This window comes from Lagopus leucura, unplaced genomic scaffold (assembly GCF_019238085.1).
Source record: "Lagopus leucura isolate 7727_CA_CO unplaced genomic scaffold, USGS_WTPT01 Super-Scaffold_100008, whole genome shotgun sequence".
In the NCBI taxonomy this organism is placed as follows: Eukaryota; Metazoa; Chordata; class Aves; order Galliformes; family Phasianidae; genus Lagopus; species Lagopus leucura.
The window spans coordinates 28184367-28195226 of record NW_024962265.1 but is presented as its reverse complement, the minus strand read 5'-3'; the positions used below and the strand labels follow the sequence as shown (position 1 = coordinate 28195226).

The 10860-nt window shown below is 38.9% G+C and overlaps 1 protein-coding gene across 2 annotated transcripts in view; it reads left to right on the top strand.

Annotated features, from left to right (window-relative positions):
- The window catches only part of ZCRB1 (zinc finger CCHC-type and RNA binding motif containing 1), a 12340-nt gene extending 4097 nt beyond the window's left edge, over window positions 1–8243 (top strand). Inside the window, exons 2-8 of one of the 2 annotated variants that reach the window (XM_042872903.1) lie at window positions 1416–1503; window positions 1671–1699; window positions 5324–5435; window positions 5516–5623; window positions 6315–6424; window positions 6523–6598; window positions 7569–8243. In XM_042872903.1, the coding sequence (XP_042728837.1) occupies window positions 1420–1503; window positions 1671–1699; window positions 5324–5435; window positions 5516–5623; window positions 6315–6424; window positions 6523–6598; window positions 7569–7700 (651 nt within the window). In that variant the 5' untranslated portion in view covers window positions 1416–1419 and the 3' untranslated portion in view covers window positions 7701–8243. Of the gene's footprint in view, window positions 1–1415; window positions 1504–1670; window positions 1700–3000; window positions 3143–5323; window positions 5436–5515; window positions 5624–6314; window positions 6425–6522; window positions 6599–7568 lie in introns of those variants that run through there. The other variant, XM_042872904.1, reaches the window with a different exon arrangement.
- The last annotated feature ends 2617 nt before the right edge of the window (window positions 8244–10860 follow it).

Sequence of the window (10860 nt, the reverse complement as noted above, 5' to 3'; positions counted from 1 at the left end):
ACCAGGGCAGAGTAGAGGGGGAGGATCACCTCCTTTGACCTGCTGGACGCTCTTTTTAATGCACCCCAGTAAGCCACAAGTTTTGGCCACAAGGGCACACTGCTGGCTCATGGCCAACCTGTCATCCACCAGGATGAGGTGATAGTCATAGAATGGCTTGGATTGGAATGGAATAGCTTGAAAGAAACCATCCAGTTCCAACCCTGTGCCTTGGGTGGAGCTGCCAGCCTGGTGTTGAACACCTCCGGGGATGGGGCATCCTCAGCTTCTCTGGGCAGATGTGCCAGTGCCTCACTGCCCTCCGAGTAAAGAATTGCTTCCTTGTCCTATCACTGTCTGCCTGTGTAACAAGTCAATCTCCCTCCTGTTTATAAGCACCTCTCAAATAGTGTAAGGTCTCAGTGGAATCCCTCTGGAGCCTCCTCTTCTTCAAGCAGAACATGCCCAGCTCCCTCAGCCTTTCTTCAAAGGAGAGCTGCTCCAGCCCTCTGATCGTCTTCCTGACCCTCCTCTGGACCCACTGCAATAGCTCTGCATCCTTGTGCTGGGAACCCCAGCCTGGGCACAGTTCTCCAGATGGGGCCTCACAAGGGCTGAGCAGAGAAAGACAATCGCATCCTCACCTCACTGGCCATGCAGCATGTTGAAAATCTTCTCATTAAACTAATATAAAATCGCCTTATTATTTCTAGGCATAGTACTGGTACTCAGCATCCATAACTTGAAAGAGGTTAGGACAGAAAATGTCTGTGGGATTTTCATGGTTCCTGCTGGTATAAAATTGCTTAATCAAGAGGAGGAGCATCTCAGGAAGATGCTGTTCATAACCTGCTCTGGAAATCTACAATTCCAGAGCACGATAGTGTGGAAGCACAGGTAATGAATTCAGGAGGGAATGTGTGCTGTCGTGACAGCTGATATATGCTTTTTAAAGCCAATGCAGTTTGTTTTCTTTCTTCCCAATAGTTAGGACTCTGCTTTAGGAAAGCTTTTCCTTTTTTCCTTAACCAAGTGTAGTTTAGTCTACGTTGAATCCAGCTGAGCTGGAACTAGTGAAAAGAGATCATGATGGTACTTGAATGAAGGTTATTAATTTCACATATTGGCCAGAATGTTTAATAAATGGAGATAGAGCCTTAGTACACTAACTTGCCAGTTGCTGGTTGACTGGGACAGGAAAAAATATGCTTTAGAGCAGAGGGATGGGGAAGAATACAAGGGCAAAAATGGATTTCATGTAAAAATGATGAAGGGGAAATGAAAGCTGTGCTTTCTTGCATTTTTATCACAGCCAGTTGTGTTTGAAGAACAGTTTGGGAAAAAAAGTGAAAACTCTTACAACTGTTTTGTTGAGCTTTTTCAATTGCTTGCATTTTGAATACAGTTTAATTCATTTCTGTTTCTTCTCTCATCAGGAAAATGAGTGGAGGGTTGGCACCAAGCAAAAGCACAGTCTATGTGTCCAATCTACCCTTCGCTTTGACAAACAATGATCTATATAGGGTAAGTTTTCAAAAGCCGTATTGCTTAGACTGAACTTTGTGACAACAACTTTGAGTATAAATACAATATTGATATGGATCTTTTCTAAAAGTTTATCTCAGTACATTTATTGATAATTAAATGTAATTGTCTGTAGTTAAATCTTTTTATTTTGTTCTGTATTTCAGATTTTTTCCAAGTATGGAAAAGTTGTCAAGTAAGTGATCGGATTATAACCTGTTACTTTTGGAGTTCTCATCAAATATTTTAAAATATTTGATGTCTTTGCTTGACTTGAACATATTGTGCTCTTTATGATTTAAGTATTAAATGTCTAACTGTATTGAAGTCCTGTTCATGTTTAATAAAGTGTAAATTTAATAACTGGGAGTTCTTGCACATATACTGTAAGAGTAGATGCGTTGGAGACAAGTACTGTTGGTAACCACTTCTCAAGAGCAAGTAGAATGTTGATATATAGAAGCAATTGTTTCTCTAAAGTAGCTGAAGCAATATTCTTCTGGTAAGTGCTGCCAGGTTGAGAACTGTAGGGGTGGAAGCTTCTACATGTGTGAGCTCGATGTCACAGTTATAACAACCAGTTCCCACAACTGCAGTGTACAATTCCTCTGTGGTTCTAGGTTGATTTGTTATTGTCACTGTTTAAGAGTAGGCATAAGGCTGCATGATAACAGCTCTTTATATGTGCCACATTCACGAATATGATTTGGGAATAGCTGTCTCCATGTTGAAATAATAGAAATAAATGCTGAGATAAGAAACTTGCTGGGTTTGTATGCTCTGTTTTTAACTGATCAGAATAACAAAACTAGATTGGAGTTTTCAGCTCTGTATAAGCAAATATCTGGTCTAACATTCACACATAGAATCACACAGAATCACAGAATGGCCAGGGTTGGAAGGGACTTCAAGGATCATGAAGCTCCAACCCCCCTGTCACACATGCACGGCCACCAACCTCCCCATTCAATACCAGACCAGGCTGCCCAGGGCCCCATCCAACCTGGCCTTGAACACCTCCAGGGATGGGGCATCCACAACCTCTCTGGGCAGCCTGTTCCAGCACCTCACCACTCTCTCTGTAAAGAACTTGCCCCTGACATCCAACCTAAATCTTCCCTCCTTGAACTTAAAACCATTTCCCCTTGTCCTGCAGTTATCAACCCTTTCAAAGAGTTGATTTCCCTCCTCTTTGTAGGCTCCCTTTAGGTATTGAAAGGCTGCAATGAGTCACCCTACAGCCGCCTGTTCTCCAGGCTGAACAAGCCCAGCTCCCTCAGTCTGCCTTCATAACATTCATTGGCTGCTGTAATCATTTCTCACATATAGAGCTATTCAAAGTTTCTGGATTCTCAGCAGTGTGTTTCAGTGGACAAAATAGCAGGAAATGGCAATCAGGCTGTTAGACAGACATACAGGAGAGGAAAGCCCTTATGTAGGGTTCTGGCAGACGTGCAGTGACCAGGGCAACTGGGCAGCTTCAGTCTTTCTTTCCAGGTTCATGGTACTTGACCTGTTTTAGTTGATTGCTGAACAACTGACTTAGAAAAAACCTGTTGTAGTAACACTGGTGTTTAATAACAATTGATGAATCTATTCTTCATAAATTTGTCACTTCTGACCTCCCTGCTATCCTTTGGTAAGGAGTTCCACAATCTAAAAGTATGTATGTGGGTTGTATGTGCTGGGAGAGGGATCTTCTATTACTTTGGCTTTTGAACTTGTTTGGGTACTTAACTGCATGAAGTAATGACTGTATGATACAATGCTTATTTTAAAGGTGCGATAGCAGCCTGCTTTCCCTTTTCTGTTAATAGTTTCTTGTGGTTTTGCCTAACATATGCCACAGAAATGGTGTTTTCAGATGCCTGAACTGAAGAAATCCTGTTCTGCATTTTTTGGGAAACCGAGTAACTTAGAACTCACAGCTCTATTTGTATGGTTTCTGTTTGCCTCGCCTGTGTATTACTTCACAAAAAAAGAATCACTTCCTAATATCTAATTTTTCCTGATGTTTTGCCTGTTTACTGTCAGAAATGAAACTAACTGCAGACTCACGGAATAGCGTGTGTGAAATACTATCGTGGAACAACTTTCTGTTTAGCAAAACTTGCTACCTAACTCTTTGCCCCTTTGCAAGCTGCCCTGACTCTCAACAGTGCAGATAGAATGGGATTTTACTGGCTTTTCAGCTTCACAATGAAAAGTGATCCTTGTTAGTGTTAGTTTCTTGTTTGTAACTCATTATTAGTTCCCAAGAAAAGTCTTTGCAAAAGTTAGTTTGCTTTCTGGAAAGTCTTTGTTCAGGGACGTTGAACACTCCATTTCACAGAAAGTTTTATAGTTCCAATTGAATCAGTTCTAACTTAATTAAAGAAGCTTTAGTTGGCTTTTTTTGAGGTGTGACTTGACTCGGCAAAATCACACTGACTTCTCTTTCTTACTGCACTTTTCACCTCACTGTATGCTAATGATTATGAGTTCAGCTCAGTTTTTTCAGAAATCGGACCTCCTAGGGTTCCAAGAAGCTGCTGACTTAGTAAAGGTTTGTCATGCATGGTATTATTAATTGGTGCATTAACATCCCAATCAGAAGTCTGACAGTCATTTTGGGGTTCCACTGGAACTCTTGGGAGAATATGTTGTCAAAAGAATGAACAGAATTGGTCTAAACTCAGTTTTATTGACTCTTCAACACATTGTTGGGTGCATCCTTGTCAAAGAGGCTTTGATAGAAAACCTGTTCTATGCTCTATCTGTCTATACCTGCATTTGGGGGAAAACTGAGTGTTTTTTCTGAGCTTTTGTCTTACAGTTTTTACTATGTAGATAATCTATTACACTTTTTTCTAGTAGGCTTTCTGTTTTTGAACTGTTGAGAGTTCATTGGTTGGTTAGTTGGGTTGGATTTAGATTATTCGTTGGTGTTACCACCTCTTCTGATTTTATATTGCCTTATGGCTGAACCTTGTTCTACCTGCTAAGTGAGACACAGGCAGGAGTTTATTCTTTTAGCTTTGAACATGTATTTTTACATACATGCAGACTGCTATCCTGTTTCCCATTCATATTTGTCTAAAAACAATTGACATAAGAGCAAAAGAATCGAGGTTGGGTGGTTTTCATTCTTTGTGTTTGCTGGGTAAAAGTCTTAAATTTGCTACCATCTCTGTTGTTTCCAATGTCAGACCCAAGATTTGGCTTTGTGTCATGTAAATTAACACATGTATCCATAACCTGCCTGGATTCCAGTTGCAGAAACTTGTAGAAAAATATTGCAAAACACTCACAATTTTCCATTGTGCACCTCTTTGGCTGGTTAAAATATATATATAATCTATATATCATATATAGATTGAGATATAAAAAATATATAGATATTAGATATATTTATTATTTTTGGCAGCAAAAATATATACTCTGTTTGGATGCAGTTCAATACACTGCTTTTTCAGCAATGATAGCAATGGGCAAGATTACTCCTGAATTTTAATTTCACCTCCAGTATGTATAATTCCCTCCAGTTGCACTGTCTGCAAGTCTAAAGTGTAGTTCTTTATTCTGAAGCCATTCAGGAGAATAAGGCATGGCAGTGGACTAGAATGATGTGGAGAGCCTCCTCAGACTATTTTCAAATCGTCTCCAATGTACCTGCAAGCACAAAGTGTGGTTGGCTGTCCCTCTGAATTTAATCTTTCTATTAAGTATGCTTTTTTTCCTTCTTGCTGCCTGGCTAAGCTAAGATCCTGTTGAGATCTTTCTGGAAGAACTGTCTCTAAAACAATTCTAGCATATCAATGATGTGACTATATGTTTTCAGAGTTACTATTATGAAAGACAAAGACACCAGGAAGAGCAAAGGAGTTGCCTTTATTTTGTTTTTGGATAAAGAATCTGCACAAAACTGTTCTCGGGCACTCAATAACAAACAGGTAAGTTATGGGAAGTTGCTATGGTGGAAGGGTAGGGTTTGCACTTTCAAAAATTTACTTTTTTCTCCTATTTGCTGTAGCTGTTTGGCAGAGTAATAAAAGCAAGTATTGCCATTGACAATGGAAGAGCAGCAGAATTCATTCGCAGGCGGAACTACTTTGATAAGTCAAAATGTTATGAATGCGGGGTGAGTAAAACCAAAAGTAAAGCAACGTATTCCATATTTTGACTTTCAGCTTATTTCTTCAGTTTCACCATTAATAATACTGTGGTATTATTAAATATAATATTAACATATATTAAAACATGTATTAAAATATGTTTGCTGTTCTTGTTGTCAATTTGCATTGTCCAGAATGACAAAATCTTTTGGGGGATTTTTGAGCGATGGGGGAAAAATGTTCTTATAACAACTGCTTAACGTGCTGATGAGCAAGACAAAGCATCCTTATTATAATGTTACATGAGAAGGAACGGCTCCTAATCTTTGCTTCAAAATATTCCCATTTTTGAGACCAAAAATGTCGACTCAGTCATATTTCTTAAACTGTTAACACTGAAGTTTGTATCTCATCATGAGTATAAACCATGCTATCCTGTATTCTGATGTTGCAGCAGCAGCCAAAGTTAATCTGGCTCGCACATAGTTGTTCTGAATTTGCAATTAAACATGCATATCACCGCCAATCTCTTTGTTTCCATGGCAAGCTTATAAAGAGTTTGTCTTCTGTGTGCTAATTCAGCATTCCATTTATCTTATTAATTGCTTCAATTTTTTTTCCCCTGTGAACTGTCTTCCATTAACTTCCCTCATTATGTGTTTCAACATGTAGTGGTTGGTAATGATTTTTGTTAATTAATATTTCTTTTCCTACAAGGAAGCAGGACACTTAAGTTATGCTTGTCCTAAAAATATGCTGGGAGAGCGGGAGCCACCAAAGAAAAAAGAAAAGAAGAAGAGAAAGAAAGTTGTTGAACCAGAAGAAATGTATGTACATTTATTTATATGTTACTACTTTGTTTAAGCAGCTTTTGCATATGGAACCCTTAAAGATCTCTGCATTTTTCTCTCTCTGCACAATGAAGTGAGGAAGAAGAAGAAAGTGAAGAGGAAGGAGAAGATCCTGCTCTAGACAGCCTCAGCCAGGCTATAGCTGTTCAGGTACAAAATTGAAGTGTCGCATATTTATTTCTAAATGGAACTCTGCCTCCTTCTTTTAGCTATATTAGATACATGCATTGCTTTATCTAATAGAGCTTTCCTCTCAAAACGTATTTATAGCGTTTTTAGTTACATAGGTAGTAATACAGCTGTCAGACTATCCGTCTTTAATATTTCCTTACAGGCTCTTAGTTCACTACACAGTGCAAGCCTGAACTGCTGTTCAGATGTCATGACTTTCCAGTCCCCTGCTGTCTCCTGTGTACCCCCACTGCCCAAAAAAAGTCCTCAGACTTTTTTTAAGATAACTTTGTCCCAGAGATGACTTTACTGATGTGCAACAGATTTACAGGACATAGTCTGAAAAAAGTTGTGCAGATATGCACAATTATACCCCCACTTGCATCCCAAAAAATCCTCCATGGTTAGAAATAAAACCAGTAAGCATAAAGAAACCAGACAATATTTCATTTCTCTCAATCCAAAGAATTTAACCAGGGTAGCATGTTTTCTAATAAAAATAGGAAACATCTATTTTAGCTGAATTACTTTCGTATCCCTGAAGAATTGAATTCCCTGAATGAATGACTAGAAAGGGCAACAGATAGACTTGTTAGTGGAACAAATCTGATTCAACAGCAGGCTCAAATGCAGTGTGCATGCCTGGCTTCAAATCTCAGTTGCTCTGTAGCTCTGGAAGTTCACTGTACTCATCTAGGTCCTCTCTTGGAAAACAGAGAGTACTCCATCTGCATTGGTGCAGAGCACTCCTACTGTTTGAATGTGATAACTACTTTTAGAAGTGTTTTCTGGAATGCATGCATAACACAATTTATCTGGAAATTGAGATCAATCCTCTAAATTCTTTACCTTGCTAAATAACGCATTGCCTTTTGATAATTAACATTATTATTTGTAATGCATCTTAATTTTTTCTTAGTACTAGCTAACACTGCTTCTTCCGTTATAGCAAGCCAAAATTGAGGAAGAGCAACAAAGGTGGACACAGACTGCAGGGGAATCTTCAATTTCAGATGACTCAAAACGTCCACGGATTAAGAAAAGTGCTTATTTCAGTGATGAAGAAGAACTTAGTGATTGAAGTAATAGTGTTTTATATGTGTATATATAATATATACGGTGTACATTTTGTAAAGTGGTACAAGTTGTCTGTAATACAGGTTTTCCTTGGTGTTGACACAGAAAATCATGTTTCAGTTCCACCCTTCCCCTTGAAGGTCTTAGTTTTTGATCTGTCCGTCTCTCTTCTCCCTCCATGTCTCCTCCACAACCCCCTCTTTTGCCTTAAAGGCAGCTTTTTACAAAAGTAGAGTGTTTCTATACTTGAATCCAGATAAATACCTGTGAGAATACTTCTTGCAGGTAGTATCTCAACCTGAACCATGGGAGTAAAATCGTTCATTAAAGGAGTTTTCCTAAGAGGACTTCCTCTTAGGATCGCTGTTAACACCTCAGATTCTTTATTAGTCTGTTCATTGTCTGTTTGGAAGCAGTGCTTTAGTAGTACTTCAGTGTTACATGATTGTTGCACAGCTTCTCTGCACGGGGCTGTATTTCAGCTTTAACCATTGTACTTGTCTTCTAGCACTTCATACAGTAGTACAATAAATTACTCTTATATAAACTTGGTCTGTGAAATCATTTTAGAGTATAACTCTGTCTGTTCTCCAGAAGGATACTGAGGTGCTGTTCTCCTGTTTTGTGTACTATTTGAGTCATTTGTTGTACATCTTTAAGCATTATATAGTCATATGCAATATAGGCATTTGCGAGTTAAGTGATGTGGTGATCTGGTCGCTCTTAATATCAAGACTCCATATATTTAAAAAAGAGCCATTAGCCATTATACTTTAAAAGTGGGAGGGTTCATATGTTTTAATATACTCTAATCTGATATTTGAAGTCTTCTGCTATGGTAAGAGCTTATACTGCACTTGTTTTCCTGGCTGCAGTTTGGATGCCTAACACATTAATTATGTAATGCATTGATTTATAAATGTAGTTGTATTTAGAGTGGTTAACAAGAGCATAGCTCAGTCCTGTCTATGTTCTTAGGTATCTGAATCTGCTGTTAAAAGCCAAAGGTCACAAAGATCCCTGCGTGCCTGAAAATCAGCTTTAATTTATCCCTGGAACTGTCATGGTCTAAGTAAAGTGTGGGCACCTATTTTGTACTGAAAGCTGCTCAAATCTTTTAAAAAGGGCATCCTGCTTAAATCTGTGTAGGGTTCTGGTCTTCTTCTTGTGACTAAGGCTAAAGGGCATTATGGAAGCATCAAGATCAGTACAAAGCCCCGCACCAATGATCACTCCCCAAACCACAGATACATGATGATGGTAATAACCTTTCTATGTCAGTCACTTTCTGTAGTCAGACTTTTCGTTTTTAGGACTCACAATATATAAAACACATTTACACTTTCACACTTGAAAGAAGAAACCATCTGGCCTCTGTTTCTATTTTCAGCTCTTCCTGTTGCTCATCAGGACTTGGTTTTCTTCCAAATATAGAAAATATAAATCTAAGTATACCATTACATATTTTTGGTTAATGCCAATTTACATTCAGATATGTAACTGACTGTTTTAGCATGTGCAAACAAACCAACCATAACTACGTACACCCTTTAAGCATATACACAGCAGCATCCAGATAGTCGTTGTAGGGTCTTCTGTTAATAATTCCAAAGAAGTTCAGAAATGAAAATAAGGTAATGAGCTGGAAGATTTTTCTGCATGAAAAAGCCACAAAAAAACCAGGGTTTGTCTACTTCTCAAGTATTCTTCAGTGTTGTTTTCCAAAAAAATTAGAAAACCAAAACACAGTAGACATGGTTGACATAATCTATGGCTTAGATTTGGGAATAAAGATTAGAATAGGATCATTCAGTTGGAAAGGGCCTTCAAAGATCATTTAGTCCAACTGCAACGTTTGGCAGCTTGGAAGAATTCAGTAGTCAAGGAAGTGATCAGGCAGCCAATTTCAATGAATTCAGTACACTGTGTAGTCTAGTAATGGAGTTCATTGCTGTGGGGCTTTTTTCAGGGTCAGAGGGTCAAAAAGACTTGTATGTAGAAGGTGATAGTTATCAAATGTTAGCTTAAATGTGATCTCCACTCAGAAATACCCTACGTTACTGACTACCTATGGCTGTAAAATATATAGAGAGATTAACAGCCTAGGAGTGCTTCATTCTTACACACTGTTCTGTTTTCTTTTTCCTAGTGGAGTCTTGTCAGAAAAAATAAAACAAAACTGACTTTGTTTTGACTCGATGCAGTGCATTTTCAGGATTTGCAGTAGCTGGAGCACGTTGTTGTATCTTTCTACTCTGCTTCTTCTGCTTCACTACTTTCCCCATAGGATCTGCTTTTGTCAGCACGAAGCAGCAGCTCAGTCCAGGCTATTAGAACTGACCTGGTGTCACTCTTCTGTGCTCTTTTGTACCAAGCATGAAGTCACTTAAGAGGCAGCTGCCATTGCAAAAGAAACAGATAGAAATGATCCTGCTTCTTTGCAGAGCTGGCATCTAGAATTCCTTACCTTAAATCATATTTAACCAGATTTTTTAATTCTGTTTGGACTTTTATTGTTTAATGGTACTTGCAGGTTTTGTCTTAGAGTCAGGGTAAGGAAAAGGGCACCCAGTGCCTAAAATGGGACTTAGAGGGACTTTGGAGAAGTGAGATTTTGCACTTTGGTCTCGTGAATTATTTGAAGTTTCTGTTCTTTGTTGGCAAAAGGATGAAGCATCTCTCTGTGAGGAATTAGGGATAGCAGCCTTAGGTAATTACTGTTTATTAACACCAAGGGACTTGCCCAAGGTCACCTACCTCATGCAGCGTGGCTTCAGTTTTCCATCAGAATCTGATCAGTGTGGAAAAGCTCAGCGGAGTGTGAACCAACCTCCTAATTTAGATCAGGCCAATAGGATACCACTTTATAAAACAGGAGTGGTGGAGTGGTTCTTTTGTCGTAGTTTGGAATCTTAAAGCAGCAGTTCAGGAAGCAGAAAACAGCTGCGGTGGCTGCATGGCTCTGGGCCAGATGGGTGACACTATGGAGGCATATTATGGAAAGAGAGAAGAATAAAAACTGCCTTGTAAAACACCTTCCTGCCTTCCTGTTGCTGTCAGAAAAGCCACAGCGTTTTGTGAGTGGTTTTTGTTGTTTTATTTTTCCTTTTTATGAAATACTTTGAGGTCATAGCTTACGCAAGCAAGCTGAATGCTGGTGTTAG